The sequence below is a fragment of the Penaeus chinensis genome, chromosome 33 (genome assembly GCF_019202785.1).
Source record: "Penaeus chinensis breed Huanghai No. 1 chromosome 33, ASM1920278v2, whole genome shotgun sequence".
Taxonomy (NCBI): Eukaryota; Metazoa; Arthropoda; class Malacostraca; order Decapoda; family Penaeidae; genus Penaeus; species Penaeus chinensis.
The window spans coordinates 16,200,893-16,222,202 of NC_061851.1; the positions used below are offsets into that span (position 1 = coordinate 16,200,893).

At 35.6% G+C, this 21,310-nt stretch overlaps 1 protein-coding gene across 1 annotated transcript in view; it reads right to left on the reverse strand.

Moving 5' to 3' along the window:
- Positions 1-20,884, reverse strand: part of LOC125042980 (proteasome adapter and scaffold protein ECM29-like) — a gene marked incomplete at its 5' end in the record, with an annotated part of 21,249 nt that extends 365 nt beyond the window's left edge. Inside the window, 26 exon segments of the mRNA XM_047638855.1 lie at positions 1-229; positions 428-499; positions 949-1,149; positions 1,789-1,918; positions 2,229-3,515; positions 4,231-4,476; positions 5,258-5,428; positions 5,689-5,806; positions 5,947-6,130; positions 6,271-6,385; positions 6,494-6,651; positions 6,844-6,913; positions 7,137-7,289; positions 8,251-8,355; positions 8,620-8,807; positions 8,953-9,082; positions 9,685-9,813; positions 10,150-10,298; positions 11,598-11,757; positions 12,040-12,241; positions 12,346-13,344; positions 14,466-14,615; positions 15,345-15,463; positions 18,552-18,668; positions 18,904-19,034; positions 20,796-20,884. The exon segment at positions 1-229 is cut by the window's left edge and continues 365 nt beyond it. Of these exon segments, the coding sequence (XP_047494811.1) occupies positions 87-229; positions 428-499; positions 949-1,149; positions 1,789-1,918; positions 2,229-3,515; positions 4,231-4,476; positions 5,258-5,428; positions 5,689-5,806; positions 5,947-6,130; positions 6,271-6,385; positions 6,494-6,651; positions 6,844-6,913; positions 7,137-7,289; positions 8,251-8,355; positions 8,620-8,807; positions 8,953-9,082; positions 9,685-9,813; positions 10,150-10,298; positions 11,598-11,757; positions 12,040-12,241; positions 12,346-13,344; positions 14,466-14,615; positions 15,345-15,463; positions 18,552-18,668; positions 18,904-19,034; positions 20,796-20,829 (5,661 nt within the window). The 3' untranslated portion in view covers positions 1-86.
- Between the last annotated feature and the right edge of the window lie 426 nt (positions 20,885-21,310).

Here is a 21,310-nt window from a genome sequence, read left to right on the forward strand (position 1 = left end):
CATGTCCAAGACACACATAAGTAAGTTATTGGAAAAGCAATCTTTTTCTTCTGTCTTCGCACTACAGAACCAGTTTTTCTACATCACTATTTGCTGCCTGTGTTCTCCATAAGGAGTATCTTGTGTGCTGAAGCAGCTAATGCTTGCACATCTGGCTGGGCATCTCGACGGGCTTCTTCCACTCCAGACAAAAGTTCCAAACGAAGCTTCACGACAAGTGTTTCACTCACTGTTGAAATGGGTCCATAAAAAAAAATTTAAGACATGTATACTTAAAGAGATTTCTGGCTGCTATACATGTAAACAACTTTGAAAGCCATGAAACAATGACAAGCTATCAGTATGTTTGAATGTCTGGATTTTTTTTTATTGCATATTATTAACAATGTTGTAGTAAAAAATACATATAAAAAAAAAAAAAAATTACCTTTCACTTTTGCCAGGAAGTCATTCAGCACAACAAGGGATTCTCTCCGCAGACTGTAAAACTTGGCAACACCTGGCAAGGATAAAAATTAGTGTACTGCTCATGATAAATGTATTACAGATAATTTGTCTATGTGTACCTAAATTAATGTGAATGCATATGGGGCATATAATTATCAAAATATTTGACTACACTTTTTTCCCCAAAACCCTTTTGCAATTATTGACCATTAATACTATGAAAATATAACATTAAAACTATCCAAGTTTTCTAGTTTCAATGATGGTGTATTGAATTTGTTTTTTCCAGATTTTTTGTCAGAAAATTCTTCAATTATATTAATTTACCATTTTTTCACATTCAGTGAGCATTGGCCTCTAAATAAAATTATTATGCACAATAATTTACAATGATTAGACAGAAAAAATCAGTAAATAACTAAGGTGAAAAAAAAAGAAATAAAAGGAGGAAATAAGAATTTTGATAAGGAGAATACTAATAAGAACAATAAGATTGATTACCTAAGCAGTAGTTAAATATCCTGCACGAATGGTGAAGAAGAGGGTCGAAGAGAGGAGATCCAAGCGAAGAAGGCAATTCACTAAGGAGGAAATGAGTTCCCCAGAAGTGCTTAAGGGCTCCCACAATGCTTAGCTGTGTTTTACGAGGGACTCGCGAGACACTGTTATTCAGCATCTCCACTACACGTTCACTGTATTTTTCTGTAGAGAGAGAAAAAGGAAAAATATTTTAGTGTAACTGCGCAAAAGTTCTGTAAGAGTTGAGTTGATCACTTGCTTAGACACTTAATTTTTCTATTACTTTAAGGTCAAAATATTAATGGAAATGTTCTGCAAAATGAAGGCAGACTTTGTTGTTTAGTTAAAAATCCTTTACTAATTAGATGACTGTTACTTCACTGTGGAAACAAACTTTTTTTAAAGGCAAGATCACCCCTCAATCTAACAATGATTTTATGATAATGTCATACCATTCCTTTTTTTTTTTTTTTTTAAACATTATGTTTTTTTCATTTTTGCACCTATGTGTTCATGTGTTAGGGTACAAGTACATCAAAATTACTATATACAGATGCTGGCTTTAACCCCTCAGCACCATGGCACATCTATGTATGTGTCCTTGTCCTCTCCCCCATGACCTAACCCGGTCTCTCATGACTGCCAGTTGCACAAGAACTGCTCACACTTTACCATCTTCAGTTTGGCATGCTCTTCATTCACCTATTTTCACCTATCAGAAAATCCACAGCCATCCTTCAAGCATCCATTACCTACACAGACATGCCCCAACCACAGGAGATAAGTTGTACTAAGTCTGGTATTTAATGGTTAATGTCCTACCTTGTGTCTCCTTCTTTGCTGGCCAGGCTCTACCTAAGGAATGCACCATTTCATCTATGAGGTCCCAATGCAGCGACTCCTCCTTCTTGTTCCTTTCTTCCTCCTCCCCATCCTCATGGTCTTCTTTATCCTTGGGGACAGAGAACATACTATCAATGCACATGCCAAAATAATAATAATGATAATAATAATAATAACAGTAGTAGTAGCAATAAATATAGTAATAATAATTATAATAACAGTAATAGTAGTAGTAGTAGTAATAACAATAATAAATTTAAAAAAGTATTAACTACAAACTAACTTTCCAATATCAGTCATATTTAACTTTGTTTCCCTAAATGTTTACCACTGTTACAAATGTACTTGGTATTTATCAATTTTAATTATTCATATTTGCCTGATAATGTAAATATTGCATTTTGGTTGTTTATACTCACTTGTCTCAAGTATGGTAGGCAGATGTCAAAAACTTCTTCAAATCTATCAATTTGGTAAGTATCCAGAACTGTGGTGAGGGCTTTAATAGCATGGATTTTGTATTCCATCCTCTCTTTACTTGCTTCTCTTGTCAGAACTTTCACCACTTCTTCCACCAAAAGTTCATCTCTATCTGGATGTTTTAAGGTATTTAGATGAGACTTGGTATGTACAGAAACATTTGAGAGAGCTGTCACAAGAGATTCTTTTCCATTCCATGTTCTACCCTGCAAGCTGTTAACAAGAAGAGTAACTAAGGAGAGGACTAAAGCATCGTTTAAGCTTGATCCAAGTTTTTCTGAGACCGTTGAGAGGGCTCTACCTGCCTGAGCCTTCATTGCCCAAGTAGAACTTTGCAAAGCTTGTTCACATATTGCAATGATTTCTGTTAGATAAAGCCTCACTCCTGACTCTGTGCCTGGGGTATTATCAGACCATATTTCCTCCCAAATTTCAGCACCACTAGAATCACCCTCTAGAGTTTTTTCTGCATGCATGGCAAAGAATGCAAGAGGCATAGCCTGACAGGCATGCTGCTTCATTATGTCATTATTCTGAGCATGCATGCTGCGCATAGTAAGGGCACCACTCATTCTAACACTATCTTCCTCTTTCTCCAAATACCAAGTCTGAAGTTTGGTGAGAAGCTTTTCTACACTTGATGCTTTAGCAGTCTTCACAAGGTTACCAATAGCATTAGCATATACCTTTCTGACTACAGCATTTCTATCACTAAGGCCATTTACTAGAGCAGCCAAAAGTTTTCCGGTATATTTCTCCAATGGACGAGGACAAGTGTGAGTAAGAGTCTCTACAACATGTGCTGCTCCTGCACGACTGGCAAGACCAACAGAGCTCTTCAGGACATCTATCAAACCACTCACTAATTTTTCCATGGAATCCTCATCAACAAACTGCAGTACATAATTCAAAGTATCCATCATGGGTGTACTTCGGGCTGCAGATACTCTAGCCATGTCTAGCTTCTCTCTGTCTTCATCATTCAGTCTCACGGATGTATAACTTAGAGCCTGAGATTCTAACCCAGACAAAGCCTCCAACAATGCAGGGACAAGAGTACCAAGGTGTGGCTTTACTAAAGAACCACCTGATCGACAAAGTTTGGAAACAGTTTGCAAGCTGACGCTCCTAACTTCAGCAACTGAACTTGTAATGCCGGAAGTTAGGAGAGTGGGAAGAACTTCCTTAAGCATTTTCTGGCTCTCTTCACCAGTGCCCTCACAAACCTACAACGCAAAGTAGTAGAGATTAACATTTTTATTCATAGCAGTCATAAAAGCTTGTTCCACAAACCTCTGACTTGGATCTGAAAGTTTCACAATTCTGGACTCACTTTAATACTTCAGCTTTTTCTTTATATATAATTTACAGAGAAAGTGCTTTCCCCCTGACCCTCTTTGTCAATGACAATTTCTTTGCTCTATACCCTAAATGAGATTTTTTTTTTAATGAATTATAAGCACTATCTCATGAAAGTGGCTGACTTCTTGCTGGTTTTCATAGAATAGAATATAAAAGGTTATGATAATATTCAACTCATGAAAATACTAGGGAGGCAGGTCAACTTTCTTAAGATATTTTAACCCAAATCCAATGGACATGACATGTATATATTTGTGGTATATATATATGTAATATATATATATATATATATATATATATATATATATATATATATATATATTACATATATATATATACCACAAATTCAAGGATAGGTGAAATCAAGTAAGGTCACAGTGTCTACCAACGGACTCCTTTGTGGCTAAGCACTTGCAGAGCCATTTATGTGCAGAGACATTTCACAAAAAATTATAAAATGGGCATATTCCTGGCAACATGGGGTTAACAGTTGATCTGAGAAATCAACAAGAAAAAAGAGAAGGAAAAAAAAAAAGAGAGAAAAAAAAAATTAATAATAATAAACCAAGAAATAATTACCTTTATGCAGCTTTTACTCAATATCTGCAAGGTTTTCTCAGCAGCCACTCTGACAGATTCCTTTATGTCATCACGAACACGAAACAGAGTGGTCCATATTTCGTTGATTCGGTGGAGGGCATTGACAGCTGACTGCCTTCGGAAGAGGTCAGCGAGTGCGTAACAAGATGATTCTCTGACTCTCCATGTACTGTGAGTCAAGTTGTTGATCAAATCACAGAGGATGGGGTCAAAATATTTCTCTATCTATAAAGAAAAAGGAAAAAAAGAAAAAGAAAAAAAAGTTAAGAATTAATATAACAAGATTTGAAAAAAATGCATATACTGTATTGAAAGGAACTGCTATTATGAAATGAATTAGGTATCTTAACTCATACGGAATGGTTAGAAATTTATCCTCATTAGGATATATGGAATGGTTAGAAATTTATCCTTATTAGATTTAAAAAATAATTAATTGAGTTCCTTTCTTTGAATAAAAGTGAAGAAAAAAATATATACATCTAATATATACACCTATCTATCTACCTATTATTGAAATCTGGACCAATTCTCTAGACTCAAAAGTTTGAAAAAAAAGAATTAAAGAATAAACAAAAAATAAAAAAGTTTTTCTTTATCTAATGGCTACCAAAAACACAATTTTATTCATCTTGAAACTTTTATTTGTTTATTTATTTCACATAGATGTCTTGGTTATTACAAAGCTGTGAAACACTTTGCACTGCATTATTTTTTTTATTTTTATTATTAATGTAAAGAGAGAAAAACAATAATTACTATATAAATACTGATATGGTTAATGAATTAAAAACCTTCAATATTCATGTTGCTTCCACATGTACAAACCAAAGCTTTTGTAAGCATATTTTGAATGTTTCAGTCTCTAAGAAATAACACGGTCTGAGCAGGCATTGGTAAACCCACCTTGTCTAGAATCACACTAAATATGGTGCTTCAGTGATATGGAATAAATGCTAAGTGGACACTATCAGCCATAAACACATAAAAGACAAAAGCAACTCACTGTCTTTGCAGTATCAGTAACCAGAGCATTCCAAATGGCTGCCATAGGCTGCTGTATCTTTGGTGTTGGATCATGTTGGTATCTATAGAGCTTTGGAATAATCTGTGGTAGGTAAGGCTCCAGTTGTGTTCCAGCCTGGGATGCCAGGGTGCTGAAACCAAAAGCTGCGCCCTGAAATCAAGAATAAATAATTTAGGATATATAGATAAATATAAAAAATAATATAAATAATTTCAAAGTGAATCTATGTAGTGATCTACAAGTCTCTCCTTGACAAATTCATTTTCTATAATAAGATATCTCAATAAAATTTTATGTAAGATGAATTATACATTTTTACTTAAGGACACAGTTTTTAATTGTGCTTTGCCATGTTACACAACTTGTAAAAAAAACATTAAATCAAATACCAAGTTGATTTGCATGAATACCTTCTTTGAATTCCAAACTGAGTTGTGGTTGGCAAGGTTCATGAACTTGTAGATAAGGTCTGGCTGATTCAGATCCGTTGCCAGGGAGCAAAGTTCCCGGTAGGTTGACAGCTGTCCACTATAATGATAAAGAAAAAAAAAGTGTCTTACTGGGGAACACTAAATATATAGAATATAAAATAATTCTGCTCACTGCATTTTTACATGCACCAAATGTTATCCTGAAACTTCAATGGAAGTGCAAAATTAGAAACTTACCCTGAAGGAGCACGTCCCAGTTCTCCATCCTGGAAGATCTTTGTATCATGAGTCACATTTCGGACAGTGCGTTTCCCTTCAGTCAGGGTCTGTACAAGACCTTGCACCATTGATTGTCTTGTGGCTTCAGAACAACATTCATATACAACACCTAAACCTTTAGAGGCTGCATCTTGCACCAAATCTGAAAGTGACAGAAAAATAAATAAATCTGTTCTTACATGATTACCTTTATATCATACATTACTCAAGTACCAAAGCTGAATGATCAGAAAAGCCCTTTTACTATTCTTTAAAAAAGATGAATCTCTATCAATATCATACCATTGTTATCTCCAAGAAGATTCATGAAGGCAGACTGAATCCTAATCAGTCTTTTCTGAATGATGGGTTTTGTTCTACATTTCTTGAGCAGGGCAAGTAACCATATACAGGATGCCTGGAACAATGAAGAACCATTGTAATTATGTTGCCATCAAATCTATCATACATTTCAGAACATAAACTGTTAAACTACTTAAGTTTAATATTAATGATAATGCCATACCTGTCTGACACTGGGCTGTGTTTGTGATACATATTTGTCAAGAAGTTCACCAAGGAGCCAGGTAAGTGTATCAGAGTCTGAATCTTGATCTGGTGACATATCTACTGTGGCATCACTGGATTCTGTAGTGTCCATGGCTTCTGTCTCCTCTGCTGGTTCTGGATAAAACAAAAAATAATAGGCATAATATATCCATAGCTTATCCCAAAATTATTGTGTAGGAATGCTGTACTATTCTCTGTGAATCATTCATATATAGACAGATTACATCACATTCATGAAAACTCATAAATATGAACAACAGAATAATTGATATATGATTTTCACAATGCATTAGAAACAGAACTCACTCTCTGCCATTTTCACATAATCTTTCTCCATGGCCTCATCTGTGTCTTTCTCTTTCTCATCTCTGCTACCCTGTATATGAAAGTTTAGTCATTAATTTACTGAGCATTAAGGGGCTTCTGTCATGTCATAACCAAATGCATATTGTTAAAAAAATCAAACAGAGAAAAGAAGAGCATGCATGACAAATCAAGAGCATTACCTAATAAAAAATATATTCTCATTTGTTCACCATGGACAAAGAAACTTTCTCTGTACAAATTTTGATTTTGAATATATATGAATATATACTTACCTCTTCCATGTTTTCTTCTTCTGACTCTACTACTTTCTGCTCCTTCAGAGGATCCTGCTCTGTCCACATATTCCTTCCAGATGGTGATGTAACTCCCAGGGCACAGTCAGCAAGGGCCTCACCAACAGCAAAATGAATCTCAATTTCGTTTGTCTGTAAAATTAACAAGCAATATTCTAATATTCTAATATCATTAATTAATGAGAATAATAAAAAAGTGGAAAGTGAATTACTTGAAAGATTGTTATCTTTTCTAGTCCTTATATCTCCGCTCTATCTGTGTTTTATGGATAGGCTATAGATAACTGCATTTCCCACACAAACACGTATATATATTTCTAATGAATCCATATTACAAGGAAACATAGATTACCTTGTAAAAATAGTCAGTAATGATTATGAAATACCAAGAATATATGTATTTGCCATATGAGATATGTGGCTGCATGAGTGTAGACAAAGTTGTGGTTGGTGGATGAGCATTTAATGAAATGGGATCGGTTTGTGAGGAGTTAAAAAAACCCTTGGATGACATATATAAAATGCTAATAATAAACCCTGACACAAGACCTACAAAGAATCAGTGCCATCAAAACTGAACCTTTATCCTGTGAAAAATGAACTTCCGTCTAAAACAGAATCACAAACAGAATCTAGGCGTTTTAAAAACAATGATGAAACTAACTGGTTTAATGTATTGATTCCCTCAGTTGTGTGTTAGGTTGGTACCTTCTTTTGAATGAACTTTATGGGACAGGTTCTTTAGACTATTGCAACCAGGTATCATGACATACTTCAAGGCATACCAAACAGTATGGAAAGTTTGCCAAAAGCTAATCTTTTCATACTTTTGAACAAAAAACCCTGAAGAATGGGGAGCACAGCAAACAACTGAAATCAATAAATAAAAATTGTGGAATCCTAGGTGCAATAGGCTAGGATGATGGGAAAAAACACAAAAAAACTTTCCTCTGTTACATGTTGCAAGATCAATGTTAATTGGGAATATTACAAGCACATATTTTTATATTTTTCAATTCAAATATAGCATATCTGATGACAAGAAAATCTGAGTAAAACTTTATATTTACACAAAATATTATGTCAATCTTACCTCTTTGGCAAGTGCTAGAAGTGCTTCCAGAATTTTCTTCTTATGGGGAAACTCTTCTTGACCAACACAAATGTAACCACAAGTGGCAACAGCCTGTTCCCTTATCTTAAGGAAAAGAGAAATACATAAGATAAATAACATATTTAATACCTTTTCTGATTTGAATCATATGAACAGTATTACATCCAACTGGTTTTAGCCCAATGTGCACAGGCTTTTTCAGTAGCCTTACAGTCCACCAAACAGGTACACATCTGTAAGGATGCCACCCACGGCATCGGTGCTATGCCACCATGGCATCATAGTATATGCCACCCGAGAACAAGAGGTTAACTAAAATGCCTTTAAGCAGTTTTAAAAAGTACAAACCTTTGAGGGTATCTTCTTGTTCCCAAAGATTGTAACAAGTGCTTTGATCAAGGAAAGAGATGTTACTGTCTTAGGTTCATCCTCTTCTGAGCCAGGTGGGAGGGGTAAGGGACCTTGCCGTGCCAATTCCCCAAGTGCTAATACAATTGCATTTTGCAGTGGGTTGTTTTCAGTTAACAACTGCTTTACTGTAGAAGAACATGATATAAATATCAGTAAGCAATATAATTGATACTATATGGAGACAAAATGTATGTGCAGTAATTATTATCAATACATATAGCTAATAACAAAATAATAACACCTATAAGAGAACAACTTCTCAGTGCTTACCCAAGTCATGGACAATTGATTCATATGCAGGCCAATCCTCCAACACAATATCTGCTTTCTTCATGACGTTCAAATTGTTTGCATAGCTATGGCCCACAGCTAAAACACAGCTTTCCTGGCTATCAACACGCTGTATGAAATGTAAAAGTCAAACTATGTTAAAAAGAAGAAAACTTCTAAACAATATCTCTATTCAGGCAGTTCCTTCTGATATTCCAGGGTAACTGGGCATCATTTAGCATTTATTTATGGAAATCATTATATTATACCATAATCTACCTTGGTCTGTTAAGAATTAGTCTCATGAGGATAAAATATAAGAACAAACAAAAATGCAAACATACAAACAAACAAACAAACAAACACACACACACACACACACACACACACACACACACACACACACACACACACACACACACACACACACACACACATACACATACACATACACATACACATACACATACACATACACACACACACACACACACACACACACACACACACACACACACACACACACACACACTCACACTCACACTCACACTCACACTCACACTCACACTCACACTCACACTCACACTCACACACACACACACACACACACACACACACACACACACACACACACACACACAAACTCTAAATATGACTGTAATCCAAATCAGAACCATCATCTACTTTCAGAATCACAAGGAAATCCAATAACAACACAAGTTCTATTCTTACAAAATTTTTCATATTGGATACAGGGTAAACAATCTTTTCAAATTCCTGCTGATCTTGAACTTGTCCTGCGACAACACCAAACAAATGGGCTGCAACTTCACCGTAGTGTCCCCCACGCAAGATAAATTTCTGAAAAAATAAAATGCAAATTTAGAAATACAAATTCTATGGTGGAGTATAACCTGCCTACATTTTGTAAGTAACTCATGAAATTTCTGTCAATAAACATTATGGTTACTTTTCACTTACAGGAAATTCATATAATATCCATAAAAAATTACAGAATTTATTTTCCCTCTTGTAAGTAATGTTTACATCTTGTATAGATCTGACATGTAAAAATAAACATCTTCCAGAAAGACCTTAAAGTTTCCTGAGGATCAGAACAGCCAAGAAGAAGAAGAAAATGAAGAAATAATTTGTAAGCTTAGAAATCAAAATATTAAAGCCAAATCATACACTAACCCTGATCCAGTCTAATTTGCGAGAGTAATGTGAAGAGAAATGATGTGGTGCAACAGCAACAACTTTTAGAATAGATTCCAAGGCTGCCGATGACCAAGCATTCGCTGCAAGCTCCGCAAAACCAACATATCGCATGAAGGGATTAGGTCCTGAAATAATAAAAAGGTCATTGAAGAACATTAAAAAAATAAAAAAGAGACAAGATAACACTAGTAATAAGCATGGTGATGTACCAGTATTTACTTTTGTTTCACATACTCTAGTAAATGTTCCTTAAATGACACAAAATGATTCATATTCATTAATAATTTCTATTGAATACTTTACAAGCCAGAAAATAAAACCCTACAGCAAAGAACCTTTTATAACTAAATGAACTGTTCTGTTTCCTATGACAAAAATGAGAAATAGCATATGATTTTTTAAAACCCCTTGCTTTACTATGAAAGCTTTTTAATGGAGAAAAAATATATCACATAACAATGACAAGATATTAACCCCTTAACGATGGGTTACGCTGATTAAACAAACCGCTCAAAATGTGGCATGCGGCTGTACACCGCGGCAGTGCGCCAAAGCGCTATGAGTCGGTGATTCGGCTTGATGTACCGAACTCCCGCACTCAAAGTCGGCGCGTTGCCATTGATCGCCATAGCGTAGAGTTTTTTTTTAGTTTTCTTCACCCGTCACCAAGGGGTTAATAGAAATTAATATTAGTAATAATAAAAAAATCTGACATCCTTTCTTTGTCTCTTTAAAAGTGCATTAGTTTTCCTTTAAACAGATTCTGAATTCAACTTTCTATATAACAAGGATGACTGATTTCCTTGATGCACACCCTAAAACACAAGTACGTCTATTCTATTCATTATGATGTTTGCTAGATAAGCATGTCTCACACTGCTAACTGCTTTCTTTTCACTAATTATGCATCACCACACTGTACATTTCATATCCTGTCACTTCTAGATAAACAAAGTTTAGTAATCAAAACTAGGAAAGTAACCTGGGATTTTGCACAGTACTCAAGAGACTTGTTGGCTCAATATTTCCCTTTTGTTACATACAAAGGGTATAGGTAATTCTATGGATATTTGATAATCTCTTTACTTCAGGATACCTCGTAAGTTTTCATTAGGAACTCTGCAGCTCTATGATGTATCCTCAATCTTTCTGAGACACTACATATCATATTAAAAATGCTCAGGAATTGGTACTATATATACAGTCTAACAGGTTTACCACCAGGATTTTGATCAAACTTACAGCAAATATAGATGATTATTCCCAAGACATAAATATGGGTAACTGTTATATTATCTATCATTAACATAATATAATAAAGAACATCACCCATAACACTCAATTTGGAATCTAAACAGTATATAATGAAAATGTCAAATCTGAACTTCACTCATAATAATCACAACACAATTTTTATGACTGACCTTTTTCAATACGACCAGTTGCAATTTTCTGATTATGTACATCAATTATCTTCTGCAAAAGTTTCCCTACAGCTGGGGGATCAGGCCAGAACAGGCCTTCTCCACGACCGGTCTCACTACCAGATTCAACGGCTAAGCAGTGTTCTAGGTAGTTCAACATCTGCAACAATTTATAAACTATAATCTTGTTCAGCTATAACTCCTATTCTTTTATCAGAACTACCTATGTACAAATATATATATATATATCATTTATACAAATAATGATAACAATATCAAAAAGGCATTTGGTATCAAAAAATAAAATCATTTACTATAGAGATACATATATTTACAGGAATAGAGAAAACAAATTACTTTTGATTGCCATATGAAAGACAAAATAAGGAGAATATACATCTTTTGAAATAGCAGGTTATATATACATAGAAGAAAAACCTACTTGCTCCATGATTGGTAAAGAAAATGGAACTGGCTGATTTGCTACATCCATCCATTTGCTCCTTGGCAGAGCATCGACACGCTCCAAAACATAGCTAATAACATAAGTGAAAGGTGGGACTTGATATGTAGGAGTTCCATCCTTGGACTGCTGCAGTGGTTTATACAACTGGCGGCGGGCTTCTAACCGTATGTCATCATGGCTGAAAGAATATAAAAAATTAAGCATTTCAAAGTCAATAAAAATATTCAATCACTTTTAAAAAATACTGATTAAAATACATTTTTATATACATCTTTTACTAACCTATCTCCTGTGGCCACCATAAGAATGAATCTTGATGGAACATGATCATGGGGAAACACTGAAGCAGCATAATGAACTGCGGTGCGTCTCAACTGTGCATTGTGGTGCAGGACATGTTCTGACAGAAGGATACATAGCTGATCTTGACTTGATGTATTCAGCTGTTTGCATACAGGAGCGACCATAGAAAGAGCCTCTTGAACAGCTAATAATACATCCCCTTCCTCTTGGGTAAGTGCATTCATCAGAGTCTGAAGATAATGCAGTTGTGATGGGTGAGATAAAAGGAGACTGGGAAGCTTTACTGAAAGTTTTGCTAAGGCTCCATATGCTAATGATCTCAGCTTAGGGTCAGACTTCTCTTCTTCAATGACCTTGACGACTCCGCCAAACAAGACACTTCCCACTGGAGCCAACTTTTCTTGATCAGCATTGAATGCCATGTGATGCAGGAAACTTACTCCTTGTTGCTTAAGCTTTACATTTGAATTCTGGCCCCACAGACATTCAAAAAATACTTTTAAAGCAAGGGGGGCATAATTGCAAGCCTCCTTTGATTTCAAAAAGTATGGCATCAGTTTTAAACGAATTCTGGTATTTGCTGGATTCTTAAACTTGTCTGCTGGTGTTCGATCCTTTGGCATTAAGGTACCAAGAAACAATACATACAGAGGTGCAATAACTGCACTGCTGTTCCACTCAACACTGCTTTCTATTCTTCTCAGCTGTAAATCAGCAGCATTTGCCACTGAAAATCTAGTATCTGCAGCACCAACAATCAGCTGAAGAACAACAGATGATGGAAGTAATACTTCAGAACTTAAGAATTTTATAATTGACACCTTCAGCTTCTCCAGATCTTCTGCCTTTGGAGGTGTATCTCCCATAACACGTTTAAAACTACTGATGCTCATGCCAGCTGGTACTCCTGGCACAGGAGGGCCTTCTGAATTATCTTGTGGTGTATCAGATGGTCTTTGCTGAGATAATGGAGTAACACTGAAAAAATAAATGTTGAGTTAGTAAATCAATTGGAGAAGCTAAGAATAATTTCTTAAATGAAAGATCTACCTTAAAACTGAGAACATGAATACCAATGTGTATGGCATGTATGTACATCAGATGCCCACTATGAGTTTAATTTATTAATTGTTTTTTACACATAAATGGCTACACTTGTACTAAATCACCAATGAGCCTATTAACTATTGCCTGTCTCACCCATTTACCCTTTTCCTTGATGTACGAAAATAATTTATGCTATCTTATTTTGCTGTTACTAATGTTTATAACATTATAGTAACAATAATGACTATAATAAAAATAACACCATAGATAGTCATAGTCTTCGTAAAAAAAATACATTTTTCTTTCCAATTCAAGGAAAGGTGAAATGAGGTAAGGTCACAAGGTCTACTAATTGACTCCTTTGTGGCTAAACACTAACAGAGCTATCTATGTGCAAACACAATTCACAAAAATATATAAAAAATGAGCACAGCATTTTCCCCGGTGGCATGTGGTTAATACTCTAACAATATTTTTTTTACGACATGCAGATATGTCTGCCATTTAATTTACAAATATCAATTTAAAAATTTGAATCTGCATCACAACTAGATATCTGACCATTATACAAGACTATATATCCTCTAAAAAAAACTCTACACATCCCTTTCCAACTCATTTGCTCCCACAAAACACTAATATATATACACAGTTGAGAACCCAATTAATGACATATGTTTACACACACACCTGAAAGAACCAACACCATTTAGTGATTGCAGCTCAGGCTAAAAATTTTCAATCAATACTACAACTATCCATTATTGTGCCTACTTTATTTATTCACTAATATGGTGCATAAAGGCTGATAATCATTCATCATTTAAATTACCGGAAAATGAAGTGCTCTATCAAACAGGTGACCTATAGCCTTGCTCTAATAAGCATCAGAATAGGTTACCTAATAATGAGAGTTTTTACTATCTGTTACAAGTATGCATTATAGTAAATACTCTCTGTTATATTGTATTTATACTACTTTTGCTAAAGTGGCATACTGACACTTTTGAAGTAACTTGAAAGACTATTATATAACATCAAAGAAAGCTTACCCATATGGTAGAAGCAGAATATCCAACATGAAATCCAGGAGCAGTTTTGTTATTCCTGGGCGTTCTCGCAAGCCAAGCAATGAAGCTGTCTTCTCGGCTGAATCAGGGATTTTCATGTGACCAAACACTGGTACCATCAGTAGTAGTAGGCTGGAAAAAATCTACTGTTAATTTCTCATTCCTTATTGCTTAAAACAAATTCTTTATAACCATTACATTACTTTTCTATACAATTAAATTATGATTTTTTTTCCCATATATTCTTAAAAGCAGCTCTTCCTTATCAACCTTCCTATCTTAATCATACCATGGCATTTACCTGGTACCTCTTTAATATTGATTATACCAGGTGACAGTTTACATTTCTGCAAATACATTAAATATAAAATACAAACAATATGAGAATACTCTGATGACAGCATATATACAAAAAATAAATACCAAACAAAAGTATATACAAACAGAGTAAGGTACTGAACTTTGTATGATAAACTAACATGGTTCAGCTTTCGAGGACATCATTCTAATGAAATTTGATATCAAAGAATTCTCTATTAACGGGTATAGAAAATTAAAAAAAACTCTACGCTCTGGCAACACGCCGACTTTGATCGCATGAATTCGGTACATCAAGCCGAATCATTGCCTCGGGGCGCTTTGGCGCGCCGCCGCGGCAGACAGCCGCACGCCACATTTCGGGCGTATTGTTATGATGCCTATAGGCGTGACCCATCGCCATTGGGTTAATAGTCTGCAAAATACAGTCATAAAATAAACTCTGAAAACACAATCATTAAAATATTCATTTGATGTGGATGATAGTGAATCTCACATTACACTCTCCTTAAAATAAAATGGTAAAAAAGGAGACTGGCTAACCTGTCTTGATGTTGCTGAGGTTTTCCCTCCAAACTGTTGAGCATCAGAGGTAAAAGCTCCACCTGCTTATTCAGATCCAACCGTGGATATCCCATTTTGATGTAGATGATTGAGAAGTTCTGTGAGGACAAATCTGATTTTAACATTTATGAAGAACGGCAAGAAACTGCAAATTCCTACACTCTGCACTGTAATAGTGATGTCCCAATGTCAGCAAATCAGAACTCGTAATGAAACCAGATCTTGACAAAAATGCATAATTACTGGATCCAATTCCAGATTTCTATATGTCACTTCTTATTGCCATCATATAAAGACTTTCATTTCACAAAATGACTTAAATATCCTTAACACATTTCTTTCATGAAATAAACTAGAGCAAATATTTGGAATGTAGGACAACAACTCTATCTATTCACAATGATCTCAGACCAACCAAACAGAAACAGAACAAACCAATCTCGCACTACTGTTATAAGCAAATGCATCTCCCCAAAACATCTATCCATAAGCACTCTCCTACTGGATTTTCCAAGGAATTGTGAGAATAGCAAAAAAAGATTAAAGAGATGTTCATAAATAACATATATCAGATAGACTGCCTTAAGAGCACATCAGATTACATTAAACAAACAATGTTAACAAATGACTAAACACCTTCCAAACAGCAAAAGATGCTGGCAAGATACGGCTATAATAAAACATTTGTAACCATAAAAAACAAAACACAAATACTCATCAACTGCATTGTTTTTTCACAAGATCTCTACAACACCCTACATACCACACCATAACCAATCAGATCCCCTTTCCTTGGCAATCACTATCAAGAAATCAATAAGAATATAAACTTAATTTCTAGGCAGGACTTGACTGACCCAAATATTGCCTTAACTCAGAAGGGTCAGGGCTGACCCGCTGTGGCACACACAACGGTTGTCCTCCAGCACTTTCTGTCTTGCACACATCTTAGAAAGTCCTACAACTTCTTAGATGTTGTTTTCCAGCTTTCGTCGCGGTCTTCCTCTTCTTTTGCTGCTTACCAATCCTGACAGTACATCATTGCCTAGCCCTTGCTTCTTGCAACATGACCAATGAAGGAGAATTTCCTTTAGTTAATGGAATTCATAAGCATTACTTTGCTAATTTTTTGCAGAACACACCGCCTACTTTTACGGATTCTTCAAAACCTCCTAGAGCATCTCGCATTATTTTCTCTGAGTAGACATTGAAAAGATGAGGAAATCTGTTGGAAATTCCATCTCAAGCAGTGTTTTCCACAGTGTTTGAGGGTCGACTGTCTCAAATGCCTTCCTGTAATCTATCAAACACACAGCATGGTTATGGCATTGCTCTCTGTGCTTTTCCATTATCAATTTCAAATTCAGTATTTGATCTCCAGTTCCTTTGTTTGTTAGAAATCTGCACTGTTCATCTGCGATTTCTTCATCTAGTTTGACTTTCATACGGCCGGCAATAACCTTCAAAAGGATTTTACTGCAGTGACTGATCAAAGATATAGTTCTGTTGTTGCTGCATTCCATTACATCTCCTTTTTTGGGGATAGGTATAAAAACTGATGTGGTCCAGTCTTCTGGCCATTTCCTCTCTTTCCAAATCTTTTTTCAGAGAACATGGAAAAAAATCGATGACATTATCTCCACAATTCTTAACAAGCTCAGCAACAACTTCATCAATACCTGTGCTTTTGTTGTTTTTCAATTTGTTTATGGCTTTCTAGATTTCGCTCCGCAGAGGGGGTGGTTCTTCTTTGTTTTGGTCAATTGTAATTTTATTCTGCATTACTTAAATTATATGTAAAAATAAATTAATATATAAATATTTAATATGCAAACTCAATTAAATCTGAGCCTTTGAATGTAGACTGACTTGGCAGGATTTCAGAAAGGGGTTTATTCACAAACTCCTGTAGGATTTCCACCAGTCCACAAGGATTGAGTGTATCATCCATGAACCATGCCTGGGAGAAGGCCATCTTTATGAAGGACGCTATATCCACCCACATAACCCATTTCCTGCAAGCTATTACTGGTGGTGCAGGGTGTGATATGGAAAACTTGCCATGGCCACTGTGAGTTTACTTTATTGTTTTTACACATAGATGGCTACACTTACACTAAGTCACCAAGGAGCCAATTACAAATACTGCCTGTCTTGCCTGTTTACCCTTTTTTTTCAAAAATATTTTATGTTATCTTATATTGTTGTTACTAATGTCAATAACATTATAGTAATTATAATGTCTATAATAATAATAGCAACATCGATATTCATAGCATTAGGGGGAAAAAAAAAGTCCCCACCAATTCAAGGAAAGGTGAAATCAGGTAAGGTCACAAGGTCTACTAATTGAATCCTTTGTGGCTAAGCACTAACAGAGCTATCTATGTGCAGACACAATTCACAAAAATAAATTAAAAATGAGCACAGCATTTTCCCTGGCGGCTTGTTGTTAATACTCTAACAATATTTTTTTCTATGACATGCAGATATGTCTGGCATTTCATTTACAAATATCAATTTAAAAATTTGAATCTCCATCACAACTAGATATCTGACCATAATGCAAGACTATATATCCTCTAACAGACCCCCTACACATCCCTCTCCAACTCATTTGCTCCCACAAAACACTAACAGAGCCATCTATGTGCAGAGGCATTTCACAAAAAAAAAAAAAAAAAAAATGAGGACATTTTCCTGGCAGTATTGAGTTAAACCTGGAGAGACTATATGGTCTGCTCAACAAAATTATTCTATCATTGTCATAATACAGTATAACAAATGACAAATATAGATCTCAGAAAATGACAAGTAGCAAAAATGCATTCATAGAAAAAGGGTTAATAGCATTGCAAAGAGGAGGTAAGGAGCCTTTAGACCACACAAGTGTTTATGTGGGTTGGGCCTACAGCCACACGCACAATAAGAGTCACCATGCAAGTAATTCTTAAGTCCAGATTTTGGTTCATAAACAAGATGCAAGGCCCCCAGTTACAAATTTTAATGAATCTCTCCTCACTAAAGATTGACACCAAAAATCCAATATCAAGGAACATCAAAAATTTGTAAATTGCCTAGTTAAGCATTTAGATAGGCAAGTAGATAAATTATACAAAGCATTCACGGTCAATATCAGAATACCTTTTAAAAATCACACTAAATAGAAAACAAAAGTATAATTACTGTAACAAATGCTGTAGCACTTGGATCCTGGTACTGGGCAAGCAGAGCCTCAACAGGAAGCTGGATGGACTCATGATCTTTAACCCGGCGATTCACGTGGATTAACAATTCCATGACCTTAAGAAAAAATATGGTATTAATGATATATTCACTAACTTTGTGATTCAAAAGTTGAATATCATAGTTTTTACCAACTTTGTATGATATCGATCTAAATAGTATACATTAGAATTTTAACATTACATTCAACTGTTATAAAGAAAATATTTATGAAATTCAATTCTTGAGGTACACTTTATAAAATTAGGTACCAGAAAATTTGCAAGCTAAATCTGTCTATACAGTCTCAAACCTTTCTCCGAACAGGTTCATGTGGGGATGCCAGTTTCTGGATAACAGGAGCCAGGAACTTGCGCAGCTCTTCCTCGAGAACATCATCAGTTGCTGCTGAGCCAATCCGAAGAAACACTCGCTCCACCAATACTGAAAATATTGAAAGTATTCATAAAAAGCTGTCATTTCTGTAGCTAAAATGGCTACAAGCTATAAATACGGGTGCTTCGTGCTCAGAGTGATATGAGGTGATGGTGTGGTAGCCTAGATTGTGTTAAGTGCTTGCATGCCTTCTCGCTTGCAGCTGCCACTGCTGGCTAGCCTAGTGCATAAGCCCCCACCCTGCCAGATCACAACTCCTGCTTCTTAGCCACCTTGGGGTTAATGGGTGGCTCAGGGAAGGTTGGCCGTGCCAGCCCTCCTCCTCCCCCAGATAACTCACCAGCAGAAAACCAAATTAAATGGATATGCTGGGGGGAGGAGTGCTGTCCCTCCAAGTGTCTTTCAGCTTCTTAGACATGCTGTATGCTGATTTCCACCAGTTTATAGGATTCTCTCTTGTATTGTTATGGGAATTCTATGAATACTGGATGATGTGTGGCCATATGTTCCTTTATATGGGGGGGGGGGGACTTAGAATCATTGGCAACCCCCAGTTTCCACATGTGGCAACCAAGAGTACAGTAGAGTGCAAGCTGTGTGCAGTCAAAACAAGTAAGGCAAGGACTGAGACTGGCATGACCTGGCTTGGCTCAAGACCATGGCAGATCAATGCTCTTGACTTCTTCACCCAATTTTGGTGATGGGTGATATTTTCAACACGCCACATGTACTTGTGCATTAGATACTGAACTGGCAATGCGGGGACATTAAGGTATGGCTTCAAGAAGCAAGGGTCTCTATACATCATCTGCTGTTAGAAGCTTAATGTACTGGATATATGGGGAGCCATACATAAAGTGTCCTTGCTACAAGGACAGCTTGAGGCACCAACATAGAATGGCCTTTGAGCTTACTGGCCAAGCAAACCATACATCTTTCAAGCATCTTTCAGTTCCATCAGCAGTTGTGTGGTGACAGTCTATTGGTGGAAATTCAACCTAGCATAACAGAAGTTTACAGGCATATGCCAACTGGTGAAGGCCTAGTATTGACCAAGGATTGGTTGCATGGCCTAACAACTTCATATAAGTCTTCAAAATGTTTGATTTCTTGACCCTCCAAATGCAAAGGAAGAAGATAAGTCCTTTTGGAATATAGCATTTGCCCTCTAATATGGAAGTACATCCCTATTTTTTCCTGTTTTTCTCCCAAAATGAATAAGATTTTTTTTAATATGAAAATAAAAAAAAACATCTATATATTTTTCAAAAATAAAATGAATAAATGAAAATACTGTACTTAAACTTTTGAAAATATAATCTTTTCCAATCTCCATGTATTTTCTCATTCATCTCAGGTACTAAGGTTAAAGATTTAATGTAAAAGAGATGGTCTTTCTGAATCAGCATTCAAAGTTGTATGTGGATAGTTGTAAGTAATAATTATACAGCTATCGGGGTGCAAAGACATATTTGTTTCTGTAATTTCACAATCTACAAGATACATCCGTTGACTTTTCCTGCTCTCTCCTAATCTATGTAACTGAACAATTTGTTAAAGTCACTTTGAAAACACATACACACACATCTACAATTCTATAGAATAAATGTGATGTTTAATATCACAAAATGCAATAAGAGAACCTCCCATGTCAACAAAGCATCAACACAAACCAATCCCTCTGACTTGCACTTGACAAAGCCTGAGGTTGAAGATAGCTCTCCACTACCCACACCGCATTCCCATATATCTAAAAATAACAAATAAATTTATATCACACAACTCTCACCGTCATCACAGATTACTTACACATCTCATCTTGCATATTAGGTTGAGTGCTCATTTTCCCGTGAGTTCCCGAAGTGCTGCTACTTCTTTAGCTGGTGAATGATCTGCACCTGTTATTAAAAGAGACATGTTTGGATTATTTATTTTTGTTCTTTTTAATGATTCAAATAATTTTATTCTGTGAGAGTTAAATCTTAGGCATTGGAGTGTTAGGTGTTCTATAGTTTCTTCTTCGTGTTGACACCATCTGAATGTTGGGTCTGTCTCCATTTTGTGTTTATATAGATGCTGTTTTAGTCTTGTGTGTTTTGTTTTAATACATGATAAACAAACATCTAGTTTTCAGTTTTTTCAGTGCTGAAATATTTGATGTAATACTTTTTTGTGTTTAATATTTTTGTTAGTTGTTCTTCCCCTGTTATTTAGTGTGCTTTTTTTGCTGCTTGGTCTATTATTTCATTGCCACTAATGCCTTTATGTGATGGGATCCATTTTAATTTGATGTTCTGTTTCTGTTTTGATAATGTGTGTATTGA